This window comes from Silurus aristotelis (assembly GCF_946808225.1).
Source record: "Silurus aristotelis genome assembly, chromosome: 2".
In the NCBI taxonomy this organism is placed as follows: domain Eukaryota; kingdom Metazoa; phylum Chordata; class Actinopteri; order Siluriformes; family Siluridae; genus Silurus; species Silurus aristotelis.
The window spans coordinates 32,711,825-32,739,805 of NC_139575.1; the positions used below are offsets into that span (position 1 = coordinate 32,711,825).

At 38.6% G+C, this 27,981-nt stretch overlaps 1 protein-coding gene across 4 annotated transcripts; it reads left to right on the plus strand.

The window, feature by feature from the left end:
• Positions 1-91: 91 nt before the first annotated feature.
• Positions 92-27,967, plus strand: fmnl2b (formin-like 2b). 4 transcript variants are annotated; one of them, XM_083559714.1, is made up of 28 exons: positions 92-721; positions 4,445-4,528; positions 6,919-6,999; positions 8,118-8,194; positions 9,461-9,544; positions 9,649-9,798; positions 9,915-10,023; positions 10,138-10,214; positions 11,821-11,914; positions 12,063-12,137; positions 12,221-12,331; positions 12,683-12,832; positions 13,892-13,993; positions 14,567-14,924; positions 15,133-15,315; positions 15,545-15,565; positions 15,781-15,905; positions 17,640-17,842; positions 18,039-18,273; positions 19,653-19,721; positions 19,807-19,887; positions 21,010-21,139; positions 22,027-22,190; positions 23,283-23,384; positions 23,761-23,862; positions 24,061-24,184; positions 26,167-26,281; positions 26,829-27,967. In XM_083559714.1, the coding sequence occupies exons 1-27, from the start codon at positions 605-607 to the stop codon at positions 26,256-26,258; spliced, it is 3,300 nt and encodes a 1,099-aa protein (XP_083415840.1). In that variant the 5' UTR covers positions 92-604; the 3' UTR covers positions 26,259-26,281; positions 26,829-27,967. The 4 variants fall into 4 exon arrangements, with proteins under 4 accessions (XP_083415840.1, XP_083415839.1, XP_083415841.1 ...); XM_083559713.1 differs by lacking the exon at positions 26,167-26,281; XM_083559716.1 differs by lacking the exon at positions 15,545-15,565 and having other exon boundaries at positions 116-721.
• The last annotated feature ends 14 nt before the right edge of the window (positions 27,968-27,981 follow it).

A 27,981-nucleotide genomic window follows, 5' to 3' on the forward strand; every position in this document is an offset into this window, starting at 1 on the left:
CCAGAATGCGTCGGAATAAAAACATGGCCGCCCTTGTTTCTGTTTGTGTCCCCGCCCATGCCACGCCCCGACCACGCCCCCATCACCACCCACTCGCCTCTTGTCACGCCTCAGCGGGGTTTCTCGTGCTGAAAGGATTCATTGTGTCGGGGGGCTGAATCCTCCCGGACCCCGTGTGTTTCTATTCGGGATCGCAGGTTTTAACGGGAGAGCAACTTATTTATATGGGGGCTTGAGCCATGTCTGTAACGGACAACGCTGCGTTTCACGGGGGATAGAACGCACCATCTTTACCCGTCGAGACGGTGCCCGTGTCTGCGCGCGATGCTTTAGATGCCATGAGGATGCTCCTGGAGGCCGAGCTCTGGAGACGGGCTACCAAAGCGCACGGATTAACAATGTAGCGGATGCAGCGCGTCTCTTGATCCATCGATGGAAACGTGGGAGGAGGGCAAAGATCTAGGATTTTCGCCTGTTTGAATACTGTATTGTTCTTTGTTTGAAAAGGGGGGAAAAAAGCAACTGGTTAATCGACTTGGAATCCATCATCATCATCATCATCATCGTCATCCTCCTCATCCTTACCAACCAGAGAAACAAAAACATGGGCAACGCAGAGAGCGTGGACGCGCAGCTCACAGACTTCAGGGCGAGAAACAAGCCCCCCAAGCTGCCCATGCCTGACCCCATCGAGCTCGAGGAGAGGTTCTCCATAGCCCTGGTAAGGTCTGCATGTATTACTCTAGAGAGACACTGGAAAAAATATATCTCACACTAATTGCACAGTGGGATTTCAAGACGGCAGACCCCCGTCCCCTCCCCATTTGGCCAGATCGCTCGTGAAAGCACACACACACACACACACACACACACGTACCCCCGCGCGCGTCTATTGTGTTGGAGGCTGCCTGGATCTCATGATGTTGGTGTCTGCACAATAGCTAGGACATGTGCATGTTCTCCCTAAACCATGCAAAATGAAAATAACCCCAAATCCCCATTCCATATGCTGAACCCAGTCACCTGTGTGCACGTCCATGTGGATTGTAATGGATATGATATGATTTACCAATTAGAAAGCAGAGAGAGACATGTTGTAATTGTTGATATACTATACATAAATGCTGGTGCACCAGTCACTGGACCCATCATATATTTTTTGCAACAGTGGGCAAAAAAATGCAATAGATTTGCATTAAAAAAGAGAAATGTACATCTAAAACTGTACACCGCACCCCCCATTTATTTTATATATAGTGTAAATAGAATGCTAGCACAAAAATATATGACCCGAATAATAACCATGAGTATTTCAGAATATAACAGCAACGTGAACATTACATTTAAAAAGCAATATTACAAAAACTACAGAAGTTTGATCCGTTTTAAGCATAGACTATGGCAAACAAAGGGATGGTGAGTGTGCAGACAGGGTGACAAAACATTTATTTTATTTTCAGATATATTACAAAGATCCAGAAGCATAAAAACACCTGCAAAATCACTGACGTGGTCAATCAACCCATCATATTATTTTTTACTAATACTCAGCTTTCCATAGAAAACTCATTACACAAATATACATAAAAGGATTCTGTATATTCCAGAGATTGAAAATGTATAGAAACACCAGCAAAATAGAGTGTAAACCCTATAACTGGTAATATGTTCAAAGAACATAAAAACTGCAGTCAAAATATCATGCAGAAATCAAAAGTTAATTATTATGTAATGTATGTAAAATATCATGTAATATTCAAAAACTTAAGCCACACCCCTCGAAAAAACACCATCGAAAATTGCAAACTACTTTAAACTTTATTACTACTTTATAAACTGGTATTGGTTGTGCCTCTAGCTATAATCCATGGAAATATATATCCTTGACTACTAAACAGATTTTGATCTCATGCACTACACCAAAAAGCACACAGAGCCACTATTCACTTTTTTAAATTCATGTTCAACCATAAAAACATTTTTTTTTAAAGTCCTGTCCTGATCGGTGCAGACGTCTGATCCGATTAGCATAACAAAATTTGGCACGTGCCGTGTGATCCGTGTTGAAAATCAAAGCTTGCAGGATCCAGACTCACACCTCAGACGTACAATTTCAGTGTGTGTAAAATGTTTTTGGGTTTTTTTGGAGGGTGTAGCCCAAGAGACAGACAAAATGGAGGGAATGCAAATCACCACCTCGATTCTGCTACTTTGCATCACAAATTCTACCCCACTAAGATGGGTTCCTGGAACCCTCGTTTAAATAACAAGAAGCCCAGTTGTTCTGTATTCAGCAATTAGTTGTTTAATCATCTGAGTGACTGCCTCTTGGTCCCAAGAGAGTCGGAATACATCTGTGCTTAGATTCAGAACTCATTGTGCGTCCCCTTTGCTTAAGATGAGGCATGTATGACTACGGAGCCTACTGTAGGTGGATGTGCGCATGTTATTCGATGTCCTAGATGTGTCATGGCAAAACAGTGCGACTACACAACAGCTGACTTTCTAACACCATGTGCTCTCACCTTTATCACTTCTTAGTCATTACAGCGAATACATTAGGTAATATAGAAAGAGTGATAGGGTTTGCTGTTATAATTGATATGATAGTATGGCCAGATCAATACCTATTATTTTCCAATAGCATCCCACTCTCAAATGATTTATTCCTTTAAGTGGCTTTAACCAATAGGTCCTATCTCTTGAGGACTTTCTCTTTCTAGACAGCTTAAAGTCAGCATTGCCATAGACTGTTAGTAAATACTGACACTGGAGACTTGTCTTTTTTTTCAACCATATCAACAATTACACACATTTTCTATTCTGAGCACATGTAATACAATAGTCAGGAACAAAATGAATGCTAGATGCACAATATGATCAAATGTGGTTCTTCTTCAAACTGTTATCATAAAGTTGGAGGCACTCAATTGTCTTTGGATGTGGTTGAATTAAATGTTCCCTTCACTTGAACTAGGAGACCCAAACCTGTTCCAGCATGGCAGTGCTCTGCACAAAGCCAGCTCTATGAAGATATGGGCTTTAACCCTATTGGACAGCTTTGGGATGAACTGGATCACTGTGTGCACCCCAGGCTTTCTCAAACCCTACATCAGTATCTGACTTTACTGATTAATTTGTGGCTAAAAAAGCACAAATCTCCACAAGCAGAAATCTTTACTAAACCACAATAGAACCTTATGGTCAAGTGTCTACAAATTGTTGTCCCTATAGTGTATGTCAAAAAAATACTAGGGTGTAATATTAGATTTATAATAATAATAATGAAAGTTAGGTGTAGGTTGGGGGTTGGGATTTATTCTTAAAAAATCTTTCATATAAATAATATCATTTTTTAATAAATACCTACAGTATAGTTCATCATTGATATGGTGAAGCTTTCTGTGGGGAGAAGTTGAAGTATTTTGGAAGGAGTTTTCAGGCTCAGCCAATGTTAAACGTGTTACAGAAAGTTCGTTTGTACAGGGAAGTTTTCAGGACGAAGAGTTTGTGGTTTATTACCACAAACCTGGCATAAAATTATAACATTATGACTGGTGATTGAATAACACTGATTATCTCTTGTTAGTGGGTGGGATATATTGGACATCAAGTAAACATTTTGTTCTCAAACTTGATGTGTAGAAGCAGGAAAAATGGGTAAGGATTTCAGCGAGTTTGACAAGGGCCAAATTGTGATGTCTAGACGACTGGGTTGGAGCATCTCCAAAACTGCAGCTCTTGTGGGGTGTTTCCAGTCTGCAGTTGTCAGTATTTTTTAAAAGTGTTCCAAGGAAGTAACAGTCCTGATTGGTCAAGGCCCATTGATGAATGATGTGGTCCGATCCAACAGAGGAGCTCAAATTGCTGAAGTTAATGCTAGACAGGTCAGGACTGTTTTAGCAGCAAAAGGGGGACCAACACAATGTTAAACAGGTGGTCATAATGTTATGCCTGATTGGTGGCTATGATGTTATATCTGGTCAGTGTAGTTAATAGCTGGTATAACCTAATTGACAACGGGATCCTGTTTTAGAAACCTTCCATGACACTAAATGCAGCTATAAATAGACAAAAAAAAAAAGTTTGTCAAAAGAAAAACAAAATGGCAATATTTGTAAAAAAAAAAAAAAATGGCTGGCAAATAACAATGTGGTGTTAGAGAACAATAATCAATTCCAGCTCATTGTCAATAACTCTGCCTGTCTGCAACACACACCACTCCATCATTGATTATAGTCTTATCGTATTTTTTTCCCTTACATAAGGTCCTGCCATATGTTTGAGATTCCCAGGTGTTTAGTCGCAAGTAATCCAAATCGGAGCAATCCATCTGGACTAATTCAATAAGTGGGAGTAAATCTTGGCATGATCACAATGTCCAGTCAAAGCATGACTAAAACAATTACGTGGCTTGATTGATGACAGTTTCCATATCTTTCAGAATTCCATGAACCTTCCACCGGACAAGGTGAGGCTACTGCGGCAGTACGATAACGAGAAGAAGTGGGAGCTCATCTGCGATCAGGTGAGTGACATGGGTTGACACCCTCAGCTTAATAAACATCACAGTGAAAGCACTAATGCCTGTCTGTCAGAGCTTGCTGGAAAGAGTTGATCACAATAAGCTGTCAAAATGATCTTTTAAGAGCCTTGGAAATGTAAAGCTCTCGGATATGTTGGCACCCGAACTCACTAGGGGTGGAGCAAAATCCTTTACTGTACAAGCACTAAAATACATTTAAAAACTGCTCTCATTGGGAAGAAGGCTTGACATTTCGACCTTTTGCCTTGCCCTTCTAGGTAAATAGAACCATTCAATATTATGACATGATATTTCATATAAATATAAAAAAAACAATGAATATTTGTATATATCTAAAATATAATTGACGGGAGAGATGCTCCACATGCGGAGCTCCGACTAGTCAGAAGTGGTCCAAGGAAGGAAGGAGGCCACTCTGTGCAGCTGGGGACGTTTCTCATCAACGCCTTGGATAGTTCCGTTAAACTCCGTAGTAAGAAGGGGAGCTTTGAGGATGGATTTGAACTGCAGTAAATGTCAACAGTCTGCCACATTGACTCAGGACTACAGTTTGCTTCGGATCACCATCACTGTACCCCGCAACAGCGTATATCTGCAATAATTGGACATTCGGTGCAACCCAGATGAGAATGGGTTCCCTCTTGAGTCTGGTTCCTCTCAAGGTTTCTTCCTTATGCCATCTCTTATGTCATCTTTTTCCCTGCCACAGTCGCCACCAGCTTGTTCATCAGGGACAAACTTACTTATAAAGAACATATTCATTTTCATGTTCATTGTTAAAAGCGCTATAAAAATAAAAATGAACTGAATTGAAGGAACAGTGGTGAACCGGCGACAGGGTCACTAGCAGCCGAGGCTCATTGATGCACGTGGTGAGTCGAAAGCTGGCCCGTGTGGTCTGATCCAACAGATGAGATCCTGTAGCTCAAATTGCTGAAGAAGTCAATGCTGTTAATGCTCGACGGGTCAGAACTGTTTGGGCAGAAAAGGGGGACCAACATAATATTGGGCAGGTGGTCAAAATGTTATGGCTGAACGGTGGCCATAAGGGTTGCCTGATTGGTGTGTATAAATACTTCTTCTTCTATTTATACTGTTAGTAGTAGAATTATTAGCATGGTGTATCATCACACTACCGGGTCGATTATTAAAAAAGTTTCAATACATATGCACTTAACAACTAAATTCCCTAAAAAATAAAGAAAATACTGCAATAACTATATAAAATAATAATGCACTTTAACTGAATCCACCATCTGCGAGTTTGTTGATCATATTATATCGTACTGATTCGATTACAATGATGAAACAGAAGGTGTATGAATTTGCTGATACACCACATACAGAACATTCCTGTGAAATCATTGTAAAATGTACGATGTATGAAATAAAACGTATGATTCGGATTTAAATGGCGACAAAGCAAAATATGGAAGCTGAGAGAATTAGAGAAGTATGGAAGAACTGGCATAGGAACTCTAATATTTATGCAGTATATTGTGCCTTAGATGTGAGTCTTTGTATTTGTACTTCTCTCCGAATTCCCACACTTCCCCACACACGCTAGGAAATCATACACACCCACTGCATTTGCATACGCATGTGATGTTGCCATGGTTACACTAATGTGAGCCAGCGAGAGCATCGACTCTTCTTCTTTATGTGGATGTGTTTGCTGTGGTGACTGTGCGAATAAGGTATTAATAATGCATGATCGTATTTCTCTCGTGAGACCTACTGGATGATGCTGGAAAGAAGGAAAAAAATTGGAGGATGTTGCCACGGGTAATGTTACAGTAGAGTTTGAAAGTCCAGTAGCAACATCAAAGATGAATGTAGATAAAGATGAAACCTACTGCTTATTGATATATTTAGAATAGATAAATTAAACTAAAAAATGTTATCAGTAGTATTACTTTATATATAGATTTTTTTTTTTTACAGTATCACATGCATGCCTTTTTAATTGCCGCATCTAATAACTCGAATTCAACTTCCTAGTCGCATCACTAATCAGATAAAAACGGTAGAATTAATCTGAATAAAAATACACAGCACACGTTGAATGGCAGAATTACGGTCACTAAAATACCATAACAATTACTATGACGTGTCAATTATTATAGTCCTCTCTAAAAGTATTAAAACTGTAAGATCTATATTTTTGGCTTTGCTTTACACTGAGGATTTTGGTTTGACATCAGAATGAAATGTATCAGAAAATTTCAGTGTAGATTTTTCTGATATTTACATCTGCATGTGTTTTGGGGGCAATATTGAGTGTGAGCTTTGAATGTAATACATTTTATGGATGTTTTATACTGTAATAAGTGTAATGTAATAATTCCATATTGCCTATATGTATTTAACAGGAGAGGTTTCAGGTGAAAAATCCTCCTCATACATATATCCAGAAGCTAAGAGGATTTCTGGACCCTGCTGTCACAAGAAAGGTGGGTTTAAAGCCTCATTTATGCCTGAAGCAGTAACCCTGCTGCTTCAACAACATTGTGACACTGTGCAGTATGCTGATGTTAATCACTGTTGCCATTTATACCAGCCATATCCAGCAAGCTATACTTATGCAGTCACACACACACAGACGCACACACACACACACGCACACACACACACACACACACACACACACACACACACACACACACACACACACACACACACACACACACACAGTCAAGTCACAATCAATACACCTATATTCCCAAGTTTTCTCATATTCAAAAATTCGTGTACCAAATTGCACTTATTATAAAATAGCACTTCATCCACCACAAATTGCCTGTTATTTGTAAACTCTTCTGTATAAAACATGTGCCGATGGTTTGAAGGATAAGCTGACAAGTTGGCAGTCATGTTAAATCATTATTTTATTATTTTAGATTGTTCTTTTATTTATACATTCATGAATAGGCACATTTAGGTATTTAATATTGGTTTCAAGTGGCATTCCAGGTTTTTGTTGTGTATTTATGTCTTAAGCATAAATGTTCACAAAGTATATCATGGGTAAACTTTTGTTGGCCTTCGGTATAATTATGTCCCTTGCATGAGGTGGGATCTTGCAAGAAAATACTGTCCAGGACCGAAATCCAAGATTATTTTTCTCCTAGTAAAAAAAAAAAAAAAAAAGAAGTAAATGGCACTATGCAGAACTGCAGTGTTTTTGCTGTTCTTTAATGCTGAGCATGTGTCAGTTTAATAATTTTACCTCAGGAATCCACTGAATTTATCATTACTATATTAAGGATTCTGAGCACTATATTGGTGATTCTGAGCATGGTGTTATATTCTATAGTTACTAATAAAAACTACTTTTACTATGTGTACAAGATAATTTTTTTCCTCTAAATCCTAGTGAATATGTGTGCAGCATGTGTGCTCTGCTTGGTGCACAGCTCATGCATTATTCAGGTCATTTATTATGTGTAAGTAACGGATGTGAAGCCGCCCACATACTCAGTAGAAACTTGTATCCGAAAAATGTAAAAACCTCACTGTATATGTTTGGGTGATGCTTGATATAGATGAAAATAATGGTGGTTTTCTGCAGAAATTCAGGAGGAGAGTGCAGGAATCCACCCAGGTGCTCCGCGAACTGGAAATTTCACTCCGAACCAATCATATCGGGTAAGTCACAGGTCGACACAGACGATCAGACCTATAAGTTCTATAACCTTATTAAATAGACAGTCACAAAATATGACTCATGATAGATATGGAGTAAACCACTCATATGTGCCATTCTGAAAATTTATCCAAGAACGAGGCGACGTGATGCAACAGAGTTGCTAACCTGAAGCTTATTATTTCCCAGAGGCATGTTTAATTCTTCTTGAACTGCATCAGACAACAATGACAAACATTTGTTTAATAATTTAAAGTCTGAAATGTAATAAATTTAATCGGCTTAAAGTCACGTTTAATGCTTTAGACAAGTTTTACTACATGGAGACACCTGACCATCGCACTCACATATGTTCCACCAAATTGATGCCACAAAGTTGGAGGCACAGTATTGAAGGGTTATTATGTATACTGTAGCATTATAATATCCCTTTACAGATACTAACAGGCCCAAGCAGAATGACAGTGCACCTGTGCACAAAGCATGGTCCATGAAAATATGGCCTTGCTAGATAGGTGTGGAGGAACTCGATTAATTCTCAACCCCACACTAATACCTTATGGGTCTTAGTTGGGTCAGAAGATGTTTTTTGAACATCCTATTTCACATTTAGTCCTAATTTGCTGTCATAATCATTTCCACTTAACTGAGAAGACTCATTATTGGAGTGTGCTTGTCGAGATTTGGGTTCCTTCAGCCACAAGGGCGTTAGTAAAGTCAGGTGCTGATGGGTGAGGAGGCCTGGGGTGCAGTCAGCATTCCAATTTATCCCAAAGGTGTTCAGAGCTCTATGGCAGGCCAGTCAACATCTTACACTCCATTCCATGTAAACCATATCTTCATGGCTTTATGCACACGGACATGGGGCTGGAACAAGTTTTGGTCTCCTATTTCAACTGAAGGGAATGTTCTGTGCCACTATAGTCTCTTCAAAGACATCCTATACAATTGTGCGTCTCCAACTTTGTGCTAACAGTTTGAGGAAGAATAACATATGGCTGGAAAAGTCAGGTGTCCCAATACTTTGTCCATATTGTGTTTATGTGATGTCCACAAACTTGTATTATATTGTATAACAGCTGTAATTAGCTGTTCCATTCCAAGCAAACCACAAAGCCTCCCAGGTCATGTCACAAAACATAAAGTTATAGCTTTTCCCCTGACTGTTCTGAGAAAGCTACATTAAATGTTAATTGGTTAAGATTTTGTAGAACTGACATAAAGCATTGGAGAGTGAGATGTAAAGTCTTGTCTTCTTGTGCTTTCAGGTGGGTGAGAGAGTTTCTGAACGAAGAGAACCAAGGCTTGGACGTGCTGGTGGAGTATTTATCTTTTGCACAATATGCCGTTACGTGAGTCTTTTATTTCCATTTTCCTTGAATCACACTCTTCCGTCTATAAGCATAAGTTAAGTGTTAATTGTTATTTTTTTTCCGTCACTGTTTCTCTTCTTTAGCTTCGATGGCGATGCAGCGGAGGGCGCCAGCGGAGAGGCATCTGTGGAGACACCGTGGAGCAGATCTATAGAAGATCTACATGGCGACACCAACCTGCCCTCGCCAGTCAGCAGCAGCAGTATACAACGCTCCACAAGACACTCCTTAAGGTAAACCATTCAGAAAAAAATAGACAAAGTTCGCGCCGTAATTCTTATGTTCTCCATTGAACATTACATGTCTTAGATTTCTTCAGACACTTAATCGGATATCGTTTTTTTTTAAGGTCTAACACGCTTCCCAGTCGTAGGACGCTGAAAAATTCTCGTCTTGTTTGTAAGAAGGATGACGTTCACGTCTGCGTCATGTGTCTCCGAGCCATCATGAACTACCAGGTATGTAGATAAAAAAAACCCCACTAATTGTGAAATATTAAGGCAAGATTTTTGTTTACAAGTCAAACATTTTTTGAAGTTGAAACTTTTCTCTCACAATTTCTTTGCCTGTAGTATGGCTTTAACATGGTGATGTCACATCCACATGCAGTAAATGAAATTGCTCTGAGCCTCAACATCAAAAATCTCAGGTAAATTAGGTTCACACCACAGAATATATAGAATATATATATATATATATATATATATATATATATATATATATATATATATATATATATATATATATATATATTTTTTTTTTTTTTTTTTTAATTTACTGTACAGTTTAAATGTTACTCTTTGTTCCATATCCATAGTCACTTATTGGAAGTATATTGAAATATGCTTCATACACTCTGGATAATTGTGAAAAATGGACTCAGATATGGGAGTGTATTGTATGTGTGAACTCAACTTTACTCTGTCATTTATTAAGTTTCAGTATAATTCAAGGTCAATGTGGTTGAAAGGGAAGCAGGATTCATCTAAATTCTGAGAGAACAGCTGGAATTGGTCTTTCAACTAGAATATGATGGATTGTTCTGCAATGGATGATATTAGTCATGCTTTCTGCTGGAATAGGTGGGATTGGGAAAAAGTTCTGCTGGAATAAGTGGGATTGGTCAAATGTTCTGCTGGAATAGGTGGGTTTGGTTTAAACTTTTTGCTGCAATGGATGACATTGGTCAAGCCTCTGCTGGAACAGGAGGGATTGGTCAAATTATCTGCCGGAACATGTGAGATTGGTCAAAATATATTTTCTGGATTAGTTCGGATTGGTCAAACTTTCTGCCACAATGGACGAAGTGGGTCAAACGTTCTTGTGGGATTGGTCAAATTTTCTGCTGGAATGGGTGGAATTGGCAAAAGAATTTAGCTAAAAAGGGTGGGATTGGTAATATTTTCTGCTGGAATGGGTGGGATTGGTCAGTTTTTTGCTGGAATGAGTGGGATCGGTCAAATGTTCTGCTGGATTAGTTTGGATTGGTCAAACTTTCTGCTGCAATGGACGAGTTGGGTCAAACGTTCTTGTGGGATTGGTCAAATCTTCTGCTGGAATGGGTGGGATTTGCAAAAAATTTTGCTGGAATGGGTGGGATTGGTCAAATATTCTGCTGGAATGGGTGGGATTGGTCAAATTTTATGTTGGAATGAGTCGGATTGGTCAAATCTTCTGCTGGAATGGGTGGAATTGGTCAAATATTCTGCTGGAATAGGTGGGATTGGTCAAATTTTCTTCTGGAATGGGTGGGATTGGTCAAATATTCTGCTGGGATGGGTGGGATTTGTCAAATATTCTGCTGGAATGGGTGGGATCGGCCAAATCTGTTGATGGAAAAGGTGAGATTGATCAGGCTTTATCCTGTATCAGACATGACTGATCAAATTTTGTCAAGTGTAATGGATAGTTGGTCAAACCTTCTGTCTAAGTGAGCATGACTGGACAAACTTTCTGTTGGAGTTGGTAAAATTTTCTACTGCACTAGATGAGGTTGGTCAACCTTTTCAGCTGGCGTTGCCATGATGGGTCAGAATTTTTGTTGGAGGGATCAGGAATGGTGAGACTTTCTTTAGATCACCTGAGGATAAACTAATAGGGATATCTGACATGCAGAACTCTTGCTAGGCTGATTGGTTGGACTGAGTTTACTCTGATGTTTTACATGCTGTAGTTTTTCTCCAGCATGATACTTGATACCTGATTTAGAAAGGAGTTAATTATTGCTGGCTTGTGTGTGTCAATGTACTGGCTAGGACCAAAGCTTTGGTTCTGGAGCTGCTGGCTGCTGTGTGTCTGGTGAGAGGAGGGCATGAGATCATCCTGGCTGCCTTCGATCATTTTAAAGAGGTACTCAAGTGGCTGACTAGATTCACATCAGTTCAGTTCCTTTTTAACTCCACTTATTAATGGAGCAAAGTTTGAATGAGTTTTTGTGTTCACGATTAGCAGCTAATGAGCTTTGTTGTTTGATCTAAGCTCGGTTTGTGTCTTTTAGGTCTGTTCGGAGTCCCAGCGGTTTGAGAAGCTAATGGAGGATTTTAAAAATGAAGACAACAATATCGATTTCATGGTGGGTTAATGTAAGAACACTCTCGTCCTAATGGCTTACTGTGTGCATTTGCACCACTAATGATTCGCGCCACTGCTCCGTAGGTGGCATGCATGCAGTTCATCAACATCGTGGTGCACTCTGTGGAAGACATGAACTTTCGAGTTCACCTTCAATACGACTTCACCAAGCTTTCACTGGACGATTATCTGGAAGTGAGCAACTTTCATTTCATTTCATTAGACATTTTTTCGTCTTACAAAGAACATATATTAAGGATAGAGGAATCGACATGTTATTTCAGAGTTATATCGCCCAATATTGATATTGCTTTTAAGACAAATAAGGAACCGTTTCTATTTTTTATATTGTACATAATAATTTATTTATATGTAATGGTCAAATTTGATTTCTGTCTCTGTATAACAGAGAATTCATTAGATAAAATATGTAATAGTAACAAACACGTTTTTTTTTTACTTTTCTGTGTGTGTGTGTGTGTGTGTGTGTGTGTGTGTGTGTGTGTGTGTGTGTGTGTGTGTGTGTGTGTGTGTGTGTGTTTGTAGAGACTGAAGCACACAGAGAGCGATAAGCTGCAGGTGCAGATCCAGGCATATCTAGACAACCTGTTCGATGTGGGCACATTGTTGGAAGATGCCGAAACCAAAAACGCAGCACTGGAACGAGTGGAGGAGCTGGAAGAGAGTCTGTCACATGTAGGAAAAATTCTTCACACTTTTTTAACACGATATATACAGCAGCAAACAACAACAAAAACAACACGCACAAATCATTAGACTATGTACCTAAGTACCTGTGACAGGCTGCATGAATCAACAGACAGGGAAAGAAAGAGATCTTGTGTTTGTGTCTTCATATATTTAATTTTATTGTATTGGGGAAGTGGTGGCTTAGTTTGGGAAGTGGTGGTTTAGTGGTAAAGGCACTGGGTTTCTGATCGGAAGTTCTCCAGCTTCTTACATTGCTGAGACATGTGAAAAAAAACATTTACATTTGCGGCATTTAGCAGACGCCCTTTTCCAGAGCGATGTACAAAAGTGCTTTGAGTCTCTAGCAATTAATAAATCTACACTGGTACTCTAGATTACAAGATTACTAAAATAAATCAGCCTACAACTTCGTTGAGAGGTTTTTTTAACAAAGCAAACTTGGATGGTTTAAGTGTTAGATAAAAAATCAGGCAATTTCCCTGTGGGATCAATAAAGTATTATATATAAGTATTTAATATACACTTGAACCTCGATAGTTCACGGCTTTTCATTTGGAACCGGACTAAGGGTAAATCGTGTAAATTTGTACTAATAAATGACATAAAAAAACGTCATAAATAAAACATTTATGACAAGGAATTCACAATTTGTGTTGCATTTACAGTACATGTACATGTACAATTCCTCTTGAAAAAGGAACCATCGAAAGGAGAGTCAAAACCTCGCGGTTATCATAGAACACACCCCTGCGAGTATCGAAGTTGCACTGTATATAAGTCGGAAAAATTCAAATTGGAGGAGGGCTGCCACTAGCTAGTCGTCGACCGTAATGAGTGTATGTGACGCACACTTCAATAGACGTTATACAAATTGGGTGCACGAGTGTGAGATGAGCCGCCAGATTAGGACAATGAAACAATAAATCAATACAATGTTATAATGCATTTTTGTATGCATCTGTAGTTAAAACCTGACTCTTTCCTTTGTCAAGGAGAAGGGTTTTAACCCCGTTATTGGCATCTGTTTTTTGTCTCCGTGCATAGATGACGGATAAGCTGCTGGACACAGAGAATGAGGCCATGTCTAAGATTGTGGAGCTAGAAAAACAGCTGATGCAGAAGAACAAGGAGCTGGACTCCCTACGGGTGAGGGCATGCTCTAAGAGGAATCTTGGCAATTAAATTAAGTTTGTAGTACATCATCATTCAGAAGATAAAACCACTGATGGTGGACTTTTATATGATTATGAATGTTTAAAATTGGGTTGGTTCTGAGTTAATTTACCATTTCAGGGCTCTTTTGTTTACTGGAAGTGGAACAGGACCTTAAAAAAAAGCTTTTTTTTTTTTATAACACCAAGTTATTATATTTACTATATATACAATATAATTAGTCATTAGTATTATTATTAAATTATGATTTAATTATTTATATTACAGTTCAAATTTTACCTAAAACTAGCAAGGTAAAAAAAAATTATGCTCTTTTCGGAAATTAAACAAATGTTTTAATATTTCATATTCGTAATCACGATTCTACTTTATGTTTCATTGTCATTTTTGTCCACACTCCTGTCCTTAAGAGAATGTGAAGTAAATCGTTGTCTATTTCCAAAACATGGAGAGAAGGTTTTGTCAGTTGTAGATAAAAGACACAAAGGCTTATATCTGATTAACGGAAATATGAAATATTTATAAAGTATATTTTTTATGATGCAGGCTGTGTACAGGGATGCCAGCTCGCAAGTACACTCTCTTCGGCGTATGATGCGTGAGAAGGACGAAGCAATCCAAAAGCAGTCCAGGCTAGAGAAGAAGATTCATGAGCTTGAGCGGCGTGGTAGTCTGCAGATCCAGGTGAGGGGAGAGGGAGATGGTGAAGGAGAAACATCCCCTCTTCCCTCACCTCCTCAGCCCATGCCTCTGTCACCATGCCCCGATGCCATGATCCAGGCTGGCGCAGTTGCCAGCTGCTCGTATGCCTCTACTTCACAAACTGGAACCCTGAGAAGGATCGCCACTCCGCCTCCACCCCCACCACCACCTCCTCCACCACCGCCCCTGACTGACTCCTCTTGTGAGTAAAACATATTAGAATTTTTTTTTTTTTACCTTGTAGAAAGAAAGTAAAACTGCATACTATATATAATTTTAATAGAATAGAAACAAATATTATTTCATCTTTGAAAATGTATGTTGCCATGTTGCTTTTATTTTTATTTGGCATCAGTAAACTTATAGAATTTGGCTTTGTTTATAATATATAATTTTTTTCCTCCATGCAGTACCTAACGGACCATCAGCTATCACTGCCCCACCTCCCCCTCCTCCACCACCCCCTCCTCCACCCCCTCTGATTGGGCAGGCCATGGAGATGTCAACCCCATTACCCCCACCTCCACCCCCTGTAGCCCCTCCCCTCCCCGGCTGTGGCACACCCACAGTCATATTCAACTCTGGCCTGACAGGTATGTGCTATAGGTTTAGATATGTAAAGCCTATGTATCTGTTTATTTGAGTCCAAAAATGGGCAAATTATTTGTTTTTATAATTGATTGATTCCTTCGCAAAATATTTTATTCCTGTTAATTTTCACTGCGATTTTCTGTTTTTTGCTTGCTTGAATTACCTGTTTGCTTTACGCTCTCTAAACCTTTCTGCTTTTATCTACTTTTCTTTTTCTTCCTGCCATCAAAGATGGACCAATCAAGCTCTTCTGTAGGTTTCCTCTATTTTTTGCTGATTTTTGCTGTGTTGTTTTCTTGTGCCCATCAATCATTAATTGTTGAACAATTCCTGAGCTGCTTTGTGTATATACAGACGTGCTTGTGAATGTATATATCTGTATATACATGCATAAAGCATTAATGAATTGTTATTACCGAGTTAAAACTGCCTGATAATGACATGCGCATCTTGTTTCCCTAATCCAGCCGTGAAGATTAAAAAGCCGATCAAGACCAAGTTCCGGATGCCGGTCTTTAACTGGGTGGCCTTGAAACCTAATCAGATCAATGGGACCGTCTTTAACGAGATTGACGATGAAAGGATTCTGGAGGTAATAAGCCATCTGGGAGTCCTCTTACAACCAAACTCCATGCACAGAAGTGAATCTATTTATTACATGTTAGGTCATGACTTTGCCATGGTCCCCTGGTGGTCTAGTGGTTAAGATGCAGTGCTCCCACCGCTGCGACCCGGGTTCGATTCCCGGTCAGGGAACCATCCCCAGCCACTCTTAGTGCCGGTCCCAAGCCCGGATAAATTGGGGAGGGTTGCGTTAGGAAGGGCATCCAGCGTAAAACATGTGCCAAATCAAACGTGCGGAGGATCCGCTGTGGCGACCCCTAACGGGAGAAGCCGAAAAGAAAGTTTTTTAGGTCATGACTTTGCCATGTCAGCCTAAATCAGCACAATATTACAGGCCTGGACACCAGCTCTAATTGTGGATGCATGGAAACAGTAGCTAACAGTAACAGTAACTGATGTAGATCAGTTATTTCAAGGTAAATTCCTGTGTAGAGATTACCGTAATTTCCGGACTATTAAGCGCACTCAAATATAAGCCGCACCCACTGAATTTTACAACGTTTTTTATTTTGAACATAAATAAGCCGCACCTGTCTTTAAGCCGTCTACATTGTCTACATTGAAACTAATGAACTTTACACAGACTTTAACGAAAGACAGTGTCTGTACACTTGTATATAAACAGTAGCCTACCAAGAAAGTAATTGTTCACTGTCTTCCTCCTTTATTTCACAACAATTTCTCTCGGGAGTTTATCTTTTGGCATCGTCGTGCGTTTAAAAATCACCATCGGTGAAGCTTTTCTCCCGATGCCGTGCAGCTCAGAACACAGGTGAAATGCGTTTTTTCATGCCCGGTTGTTTTCAGCGTGACGAATGATTCGCATTTCCTGTAGACAGTCCGAGTGAGCGGCAGGTCAAACATCAGAGGAACATCATCCATATTTATAATGTGGTGCGGCCCGATTCAGTGGGAGCGCATCTGATTTAATATAAAGAGTTTCATTGGTTCACCTGAACCTGTTTGGCAATTTCATTGGTCTAATGTTATGGAGCTCAGTTTTTTGGCTTGAAGTTTGTGAAACCGGGAAAAACTCAGGAATAAGCCATATATTAGCCGCTTCGTTGTTCACAACTTTGGTAAGTCACTGTGTTTATATCCTTAGCTTTTAGCCAGTGGTTTTGCTATGAGTCAATTCAGCATTTCAAATCAACACAAAGGTCTAAGGTTGAGGTCAGAGGTCTATACCAGGTCACTCAAGATCTTTCACGCCAAATTTATGTACAAAAAAAAAAAAATGTTCATTCGACAGGTTTTGGCCTCTTAGTTTAAGTAAAGTGAAAATGTAATTCTAGGACATAAAAACAACTTGTGTATCAGTTCCAGCATTGTTTTCCTCTCGTTGCTCTTAACCATGAGATTGTGTATGTTGGATATGACCTAGTAGTAGGATTTGGTGGCTTTACTTTGTACTTTATATTTTTACACTGTACATCACTGCATGTCACATTACATGTCATTTGTGAACATTAGTAAAAGCTAGTATGTGAGCTTCAAATAGTAATGTGCTATAGTAATGTTCATGTAAAGACATTTTTCTCAAAAGTCAGTATTCTTTTTCTGGTTTTCCTATCAATGTAGAAACAACAGTGATTCTCAGTCTCATACACCAGACATCTATTATTAATATATATGTTGCCCAGATACATAAACGTGTATTATAGGTCATTTGTCATGCTTCTATTTGTTTGGAATTTTACAGGACCTGAATGTAGATGAGTTTGAGGACATGTTTAAGACCAAAGCCCAAGGTCCTGCAGTGGATATGACCATGAGCAAGCAGAAGGCTCCACAGAAAGGCCCGAATAAAGTGTCATTACTGGAGGCCAACAGGGCTAAGAACCTGGCCATCACTCTACGCAAAGCAGGAAAGAGCCCTGAGGAGATCTGCAAAGCAATTCAGTCGTGCGTATACACCACTGCACTACGCTTCTTTATATAGATATATGGACATATGGAATTATGTAGTTAACAAAAACATGTTAAATAACCCAGGATATGTTTTATATTATATTGCAAATGCTCATTAAATATATAAACTCTCCATTCTCATAATAATTCCACTTGACTGATATGATGCGTCCTGTTCATTGTCTCTCAGGTTCGACCTGCGCACCGTGCCTGTGGACTTTGCAGAGTGTCTGATGCGCTTTATGCCCACCGAAGCAGAGGTGAAGACGCTGCGGCAGTATGAGAGGGAGCGACGGCCCTTGGCGGAACTGACTGACGAGGACCGCTTTATGATGATGTTCAGCAAGATCGAACGTCTGCCTCAGAGAATGACCATCATGGCATTTATGGGCAACATTAGTGACAGCCTGCAGATGCTTACACCGGTAAGAGATAAATAGGGGGTGATGATTCTGCTCTGCATAGTGAAGGAATGGAGAGAAGATGGGATGGTACATTAAAAACAGTAGAAACAATGATTAAAATGGCTATGGACATTATAATGTGAAACACAGCTACAGATTGATAGACAGATAAGGAGGGCTGAAGGTTACGTGGAATACAGATAGAAGATACATGGAAAGAGAAAAAACTGCAAGATTGAATCAGGGGGATGTGATTAAGGAGCGTGTAGGTAGACTAGATTTAACATTTTAGTAAGATTTTTACCTCATGTTCCTGAAGAGCTCTACATCCACCACAGACCTGACCGATATAAAGTGGGAATATATGTGTAATAACCAGAGATGCCAAAAGTAAACACCTCCCTAATTGAAGTAGAATTACAGATACTTATCTTATAAAAGACTCAGGTAAAAGTTGAAGTACTGACTATACTTTTTCTCTCAAGTTATAGTAAAGAGGTTTGGGCTCTGACATGTACAGTATTTAATTAAAAAGTAGCCATTACTACTAACTTCTAGTATCACACTGGTAACTGGACCTCACATCATATTAATATATTAATACAAAATAATTGAAAATGTTATTTAACAAATGTATCCAGGCTGAACAACCACCATATAGAACACAAGCAGAGCGAAGATGATGATACCCCCATACTTCTTGTTGCCTTCTGCCTTGCTTGTTCTTAGTCTCGTAGGCTAGCCTACGTCTGTGGTGTGTAAGGGCCAAGAAATGATACACAAGTGGTAGGTTGAAAACGTCCCGCAAAAAATAGGTTGATGGGCTGAAAATTGTGCGCAATGACAAGAAAAAATATTGATCATGTCACCAAACAGATTAAAACTAAAAAAACGAGTCTGGTTTGAAAATGTAAGAAGTAGAAAATAGTAATGATAACAAGAAAAATCGACTTAAGTAAAGTGACAAAGTATTTGTACTTTACTACTTCCCATCTCTGGAAAAACACTAGAAGATAAGTGGAAAGTTGAGGGATGGATTGGAATGATGATGGCTAGATCATTAGTGCATGAGGAAATGCACATCATTCATAAAATAGATTGAATTTCATAGAAACTGTGAATGAACACTACAGTGAACATAGATGAAATGGATAGAGGGATGGATCTGCGTCAGAGGAGAGACAGATGGGGAAAAGAGTGTATGAGAAAGGACGTAAAAGATAAGTGTATGGATGCAATGATTAAACACTACACTAGATCTTGATATGAGTAGACAAATAAATGGAGGAATGCAGAGCATGTAGATGAAAGAAAATATGTGTAGATTATAGGAAATGTATTCTGAAGTGAAACTAGAATGGATATGGATACCTAGAACTACATGCTTTTCATTTCCGCAGCAACTTCATGCGATCATCGCTGCATCAGTGTCCATTAAATCCTCCCAGAAGTTGAAGAAAATCCTTGAGGTAAGCTGCACTTTTTTGCACAGAGCTTCATGTTCTACAATTCTCGATCCCACTCATTATATAATTTTTTTTCTTTTTTTCTTAGATCATTCTGGCTCTGGGGAATTACATGAACAGCGGTAAAAGAGGAGCTGTGTATGGTTACAAGCTTCAGAGTTTAGATCTGGTGAGTTTAAAGATATTTCGAGTTTAAGAGTGCTTTTACATATACAGCGTTTATTTCCTTTGAATCATCTCTGGATCTCTGGCACCCCAAAAGAGCGACGGCTCAACTAAAACTAACGTCTTATATTCTGGGCTGCTTAGAAAATGTGTTTTTATGTGAGCTCCTAAGCTGAGGCATAAGGTAATAGTGACAGTATGACCAAATACAATGCGTTTCTATGTTATACGATATGCATAACACATTTAGATTGGATTACAATCTGATGCTGCAGAAAATTAATCAGACGCTTTGTTTTTGGGATGCTTAGAGAGTTTATTGTATATGCAAGCAGCTAAACTAAGAACTAAGCCTCAAGGTAAGGGCAGGCAATATAAGTCTAGAGGTAGGGGGTGGGTAGTGGTTACTCAGTACTTAATATCAGTGGTGGACAGTAACTGAAATTTATGATATAAAAAAATATATATGACTCCTGTCCCGCGATACATCCTCAATGTGTGTGTGTGTATATATATATATATATATATATATATATATATATATATATATATATATATATATATATATATATATACACACACATTGGAACCTCGATACTTCTTGACACCTTGACTGTCCCAACCTCGATAGTTTGCGAGTTTTAATTTGGAACTCATCTCGCAAAAAATTTGATAGTTCGTGTGTGGCTTGAAAGTTCAGAGTAACAAAACAGAGTTTATACTAATAAATTACATCTATCTATCTATCTATCTATCTATCTATCTATCTATCTATCTATCTATCTATCTATCTATCTATCTATCTATCTATCTATCTATCTATCTATCTATCTCTCTCTCTCTCTCTCTCTATATATATATATATATATATATATATATATATATATATATATATATATATATATATATATATATATATATATATAAGCACGTTACAAAATCTTCCCAGAACAGTGGAGATTATTACAGCAAATGGGAGCTAAATGTGGAATAGGATGGTCAAAATGTTCCAATGAATTTTATTGTCAGGTATCCACAAACGTTTGTCCATATAACTTTATCTAGAAGTTTGTGAAAATTTTTTGTTGTGTTGTGTTTTTTATTATTATTATTATTATTATTACAGCTGCTGGAGACGAAGTCCACAGACAGGAAGCAGACTCTTTTACACTACATTGCTAATGTGGTGAGGGAGAAATATGCTGCTGTGAGCTTGTTCTACAATGAACTTCACTATGTAGAAAAAGCTGCTGCAGGTAAGACAAAATTTGTTAGACAAAATACCGGTATGAGTACATAAATAAAATGCAAGATGTCTCATTTATTTTTGCTAGCACCAAATTCATAAACCTTTTAGCATCATCATGTTAATTTGAGGACATCAGAACATTTGAGTTTTTTAAGAAAGCAAATTTGTTCTTGAATGGTGCATCATTATAGCTCCATTACAAATGGAATTGGACCACCTCTGTACATACACTATATGAACAAATCACTGGGACACATGACTTCCAGCTATATGCGGTTCTTCCCCAAAATGTTACCACAACGTTGGAGCATTACATTTTCTTTTCATTACAACTATAAGACCCCAACCTGTTCCGGCATGACAATGCCCCTGTGCACAAAGCAACCTCCATTAAGATATGGTTTAAATGGGACAATCTCTGGTCTGAACACATTTGGGTTGAGCTGGAAACGCTGGCTGCACCCCAGGCCTCCTCACCCTACATCAGTACCTTATTTTACTAGCACCCTTGAGGCCAAATCTGCAGAAGAACACGCCAAAATCTAGTGGAACAGCTTCCATGAAGAGTGGAGGTTATTATAAACGAAAATGGAAACTAAATGTGAAATGGGACATTCAAAAAGCACATACAAATCTTATGGTCAGGTGTCCACAAACTTTTGTCCATATAGTGTAATAGTATAATGAAACACTAAGAAGTAGAAAAACTACAGATAAAACAATCAGAAAAGTGAGTTGTAATAACTGAGGACTCTTCATTGCGTTTTAAAGATCTGAAAACTTTACCTAGATACCATTCAAATGACTTGTTATGCAATCATCACATTTCATGTCATTGCATTTCTTTGTTTGATTGGTAGTTCTTGAATAAATTTAATTTCTGCTTTTTGTTAGTCTCTCTGGAGAATGTTCTTCTGGACGTGAAAGAGCTGCAGAGGGGGATGGATCTGACTCGGCGTGAATACAGCATGCACGGCCACAACTCGCTGCTCAAAGACTTCATCCACCACAATGAGACCCGGTTGAAAAAACTACAGGATGATGCTAGGATCTCACAGGTACAAAACAGCTCTTGAATTGATTGGTTTAATCTAATATGGACATGTCCAAGACATTTTAAAGCCTATTTTTTGTCCACAGAGATACATATCTGAACTTCTGGTATTCCAGGCACATTTTTTGTGACAGGAAAATAGAACAATATAGTAATAAATAAATGGTGAAAAATGGTTTTAATTGGTGTAATGAATATAAATTTCAGTCGGAGGACAGTAAGGAATAACGCATACATTATGAGATTATTACATTATGTCCACTGTGTGGACAAAAGGATTGGGGCACTTGACTTTTCCAGCCTCGTGTCTCTTTATTAAATTGTTACCTCAGCACACAAATGTATAGGATGTCTTTGGATGTGTAGGATAAAATTTTCCCTTCACTTGAATATGAAACCAGTTCTATGAAGGTATGGATTACATGGGTTGGAGTGAAAGATCCTGAGTGGCCTGCTATTGAGCTCTGACTTTATCCCTACTGAACACTTTTGGGATCAATTTGAATGCTAACTGCATCCCAGGCCTCCTCAATCAACATCATTACCTGAGTTTTTGCAAACGCCTTTATGACTGAATGAGCGCAAATCTCCACAAGCACACTCCAAAATCTAGTGGAACATCTCCCCAGAAAATTGAAGTTTATTATAAAAGCAAATGAAGGCTAAAATGGGATATTCACAAAGCATATATGACTTTAATGATCAGCTGTTTATAAACATTTGTGCATATAGTATGTATATACAGATATACAAGAAATCCATATTGTCAGAGAAATATTTTCCTAAGGTGGAAAATAGCTTTAGGTTTTTTGTTTTGTTCAATGACAGGACATTTTAAATCTGCTTATTATTTGACTTTGACTGTGTCCTCCATACAAGTCCTTTATATACTAAATAAAATGGAAACAGTAATATAGTCAACACCTTCAGACCAATCAGACTTGAGAATTTTGAAAGCACTGTGATGTGTACATGTGTCCTCATGATGGACTAATTATGTAATCCTAGAGAAATAAATTAGGGCAGTAATGACAATGGCAGAAGGTAATTAGTGAGGACACGTGACAGTCAGTTGACATCATGTCCGTTTGTACAGGATGCTTTTGACGAAGTTGTGAAGTATTTCGGCGAAAGCCCGAAAACCATGCCCCCCTCCGTCTTCTTTCCAGTGTTTGTGCGCTTTGTCAAGGCCTACAGGGTGAGTCTGGATTCTTTTTTTTTTTTTATGTCTGCTCTCTTGAGACCTAATGCAGAATATATAATCAATACCTATACCTATATAAATAATAATGTCATCAATATCATTGCAATATATTAAGCTTTTTTTTTTATATATAGATGAATAAAAGCTAATATTTAGTTTTCAAATTACAGGACGTGATGGAAAAAAGAATAAAATTAAATTAAAAAAAAAAATACATAAAATAAATTTATAATTACAGATTAGCACTGTATATTTCTGAGATTCAAGTCTAGAGATTCTTATTGACCAGATACCTCAAATAGCGTTTCATTCATCGGAGTGAATGCACACCCACATCTTCTTTATAGTGTTTTTATCTTTCCTTCCTCAGCAAGCAAATGAGGAGAATGAACAAAGGAAAAAGCAAGAGCAGCTGATGATGGAGAAGCTTATGGAACAGGAGGCCATGATGGAGGAGCAGGCGGATCAGCAGGTAACAATCCACATCAAGTTTCCAGTGATGGAGACATTAAAGGACCTAAAAATAAATCATAAATAACTCTTCATCTATTTATTGTTGTTGATTTTAAAACTCCCCAACCTTATATTAGTCTCAATTCAACACAGTGGACTCGAATGTTAAAGAAATATCTCTAAAGCATTGTTTGTCTTTTTTTCCCCCGCACATTAGTCTCCATCCCATAAAGGCAAAAGGCAGCAGCAGGAGCTGATATCCGAGCTAAGGAAGAGGCAGGGCAAGGACAGCCGCCATGTCTACGAGGGCAAAGACGGGGCCATCGAGGACATTATTACAGGTGCGTCTCTAGTACAGATGAATGTGATCAGCATACACTGATCCTATTTACAACCAAATCCACATATGATGCTGTGTATAAAAATGCAAGTGCAAGCTAAATTTTTATAGGACATATTTTACATAATGGAAAAATTTAAATCCAATTACATGAACCACTTTAGGAGTTTAGCCAGTCCCAAAAAACAATGCAACGTTGCTACTTAGACCTAAAATCCCCAGAGCATTGATAGAGCAATTGACCAGAATAAGACGACATGCCATTACACTGGAGGGACAGCAGAAGGAATCCCTGAAATCAATAAAAAGTCAATAACAGGAGAAATATCATGAATGTAAATGGCCTAAAAATGTATACAATTTCTTACAAGTATTTGAAATGGCACAGTTACATGTTAATACATGTTATGTGTCATAAGAGCAAATTGACAGGTTCTGAGAATGTAGAGAGAGAGAGAGAGTTAGGAATAGAAATTCAGGTGTTTGAGATTCCATCCAAGTCATTCATGTTACACATCCCAACCTGTGCAATGGGACTTTTGTGGCAAATGTGAACATCTATCCAAATACTTACTTAATAAAGGCTTACAATTACCAAGAAGATTAATAATCATATGCCAGTCATATCCTGGGTTTAAGTGGGAATGAGGCTGGATAAAGTCACAATAAATCAACTTAATCTCTGTGGCATATGAAATGTGATTTTTGTAAGTTTTGACAACCCTTTTTCTTACAAGTAAAGGGTTTCACTGAGCCACATTTGACAGCCAAAACCTCTCCCAGTACATTACATCACGTCTTCCATGACCTCCATGTCCACCTTACTGTGACCATGGAAAAAAAAAACATTATTGGCAGATCACAATTCATTATAGCTGGAGTTCGCCAATAACTGGAGACGCCAAGTTTTTGAAACAGCTCGATATTCTGAAGCTGATCGTCTGGACAAGGAAGTACGTGTTTCCTTCAGCTGAAACCAAAACATAACCATTCAGTTAGTCTTATTTATAGCCGTGTTCCAATCGTTAATCTATAGCATTTAAAGCTAGCTTTTGTGGACAGAGTTTAGATCGTGTATTCAGGCCTTTAAAAGCAGCACCTAAAGCATTCACCCTGTTGCTGAGGTATTTTGATTTTAAAATAAAGACTAAAGACAGTGACACTAGCCAATTAATTTTATGAGATTGGGTATTCAGAAGAGGGCAGATAGTGCTTTCCAAATTGTTGTATGATATGGCAGAGCTGGTGGGTGGGCCTATATTGGGGTGATCTATCTGGGTAGAAAATGGTGAGGTTTGGTTATGTTTTCATTTGATTATAATAGAAAACAGCATGTAAAATCTTTTTACAGAACAATGGAAAATACACACAATTTATAAAAGTAATCACTATATGGTAATATACTGTAATTTGTTCATAATTTAACATATTACAGTACATAATTTACAATACAGAGCAATTTACAGTACTGTACTGTAAAAACTATAAATTAAATATATCAGTGGCAGCTGATGGTGAGAGGAGGGCGGAGTTTGCCGGCCACGCTGCTAGATTTGCATGGCACGCGAAAATTAAAATAAAAAATTTAGTTGTATCGATGTCGTCATCGTAAAATCATTGAAAAGTTGAACCGTCGTAAAAACAATGTATCGCATTCGGCAGACACTCTTAATCAGAGCGACCTACAATTATTTCATTCATACAACTGAGCAGATAAGGGTTAAGGACCTTGCTCAAGGGCCCAGGAGAGGTTGCTTGGTGGTGCTGGGATTTGAACTCACAACCTTTCGATCAGTCGAACTCCTTAACCGCTTCCCATAAGCAGTAAATAGTGGTGTTTGAAAAGCACATTTGTGCAAATTATTATTATTTTTTATAATTTAAGTCTCGCTCAAAAACTGTTCCATCTAATTGTTGGGACACATCGAAAAAGCATTCGTAGTTTTTTGTCCTGTGTTGTGATTGGATGTTGTTTTGCCACAGTGCTGAAGACCGTCCCCTTTACCGCACGATCAGCCAAGCGTGGCTCACGCTTCTTCTGTGACCCCACCCACTCCGAGGACTTCCATTATTAAATTAAACTCTCTCCCTCAGAAAGGTGGCTTTCCCTCTCTCTCTCTCTCTCTCTCTCTCTCTCTCTCTCTCTCTTTCTTACTCTCTTTCTCTTTTTCTCTCTCTTGCTCATGACTCTCATGTTGTCCATCCCTCTTCATATCGCCCTCTTTTGTTTGTTTTTGTTTTTTCCCCTTATGTTTGTACGCAATATGCATTATTTTGAGCATGTGATTTGATGTTCGTTTTTTCCCTGCATGAATCAACCCTATTTTCTGTTCATGACATCCCATTCATTCATCATGACACGCATGCGAACGAATGCTTAGTGCTGAATCGTGACTATAAACGTGTCCCGTAGAGCGACGTCCAAAATCCGAGTCAACATCCAAAAACTGTTTGGATTGTGTTGTGATTGTTATTTAAAAACAAAGCAGATCCATGATCTTATTTCTGAAGCGATTAGAAGGTATTAAAGATTTAGTTTGTATCGCTGATGAAAACCAAACAGTTGGTTATGGACTCAGACTTTTGGACGTTGTAAACTAGGTCAAGGCTGGAGATATTGACTTGTCACTGTCTTGCCCGTACAGACCTGCGCAGTCACCCTTATCGCCGTGCCGATGCCGTCCAAAGGAGTAGGAGGAACAGCTTTGACAGACAGAGTCTTCACCTGCTCCGAGTGGCCACCATCTGCTGAGAAGGCGGGCCTTGTCCAATTATTACAGGGAAAAAAACAATTAGAGGAGCTGCACCTCTAATTAATTCCAAAATTTAAAGTAGAAACTGAAAAAGGTTTAGTTTTTTTTTCTTATTAATTGCACTTGGAACTGATTAATCTCTAATGCATAAAAGACTGGAAGTGAGCAGTCCTATCTAGTGGACATAGCTCTGTGAACAGTTTTTTTTTCAGAGACTGTGGCAGGCGAAAGGACAGAAAGAAAACGACTAACGTGTGGACGAACGTGTGACTACTGGTAGTGTTTGGACTCTCCCACGAGCAGTGTTTACGTCTGGTTCGAGACACACACGACGATGCACTTTGCTTTTTTAAATATTCCGCTGTAGTAACGAACGCCTTTCGCAAAGAGAAGCGGATGGACATTTATGAGAGGCCGATGAGAGAAGACAGGCAACTGGTGCTATGGAGGACTGTCTCCGTCACTGGTGCTATGGAGGTCAATCTTCTACTTACCAACGTTTCACAATGCTCAGTGTAATCCATGACGCTCGGTGTATAAATGTATGTCAGCACACACTACTTCTCCTGCTTGGCTTCTCTCGTGATGTTCGTGAACCGTGGAAAGGACTTTTTTCTTCTTTTTAAACACTGCATTGAGTAAAAAAAAAACGGATCCCTTTTTTTAAAAAATATACAGATATTTTGCTACAAAAAGTGAACCTCTTATTTTTTACATCGACCATCCATTGTGATATTGTACATATTGTTGAAACAATCCACTTGCTCCGATATCGGTTTAATGTTATGGTGTGACAGTGTATCACAGTATTATTTAGATCAGTGGTGAAACAAGTGGATCTGGTCACTCTGTGCTAAATATCTCTCTTCATCACAAGTAATGGTAATGGTAATAGTCTGTGGTTGCACGTTACACTTGAAGAAAAAAAAGCCTGGGGTGGATGTTAGGATTTTAGTGGCACATACAGTATAGCATTCCTCGTTCAAACTGGAATCAATGGAAAATAAAGCAACAACACCAGAATTGTACAATGTTTGGATGTGTT

Bases quoted from the DNA above. Each gene is read 5' to 3' on its own strand.
- fmnl2b (XM_083559713.1), top strand. From the start codon at position 605: ATGGGCAACGCAGAGAGCGTGGACGCGCAGCTCACAGACTTCAGGGCG. The intron at 10,215-11,820 runs GTAAATTAGGTT...TGTACTGGCTAG, and splicing joins CTCAACATCAAAAATCTCAG to GACCAAAGCTTTGGTTCTGG. The intron at 11,915-12,062 runs GTACTCAAGTGG...TGTGTCTTTTAG, and splicing joins CCTTCGATCATTTTAAAGAG to GTCTGTTCGGAGTCCCAGCG.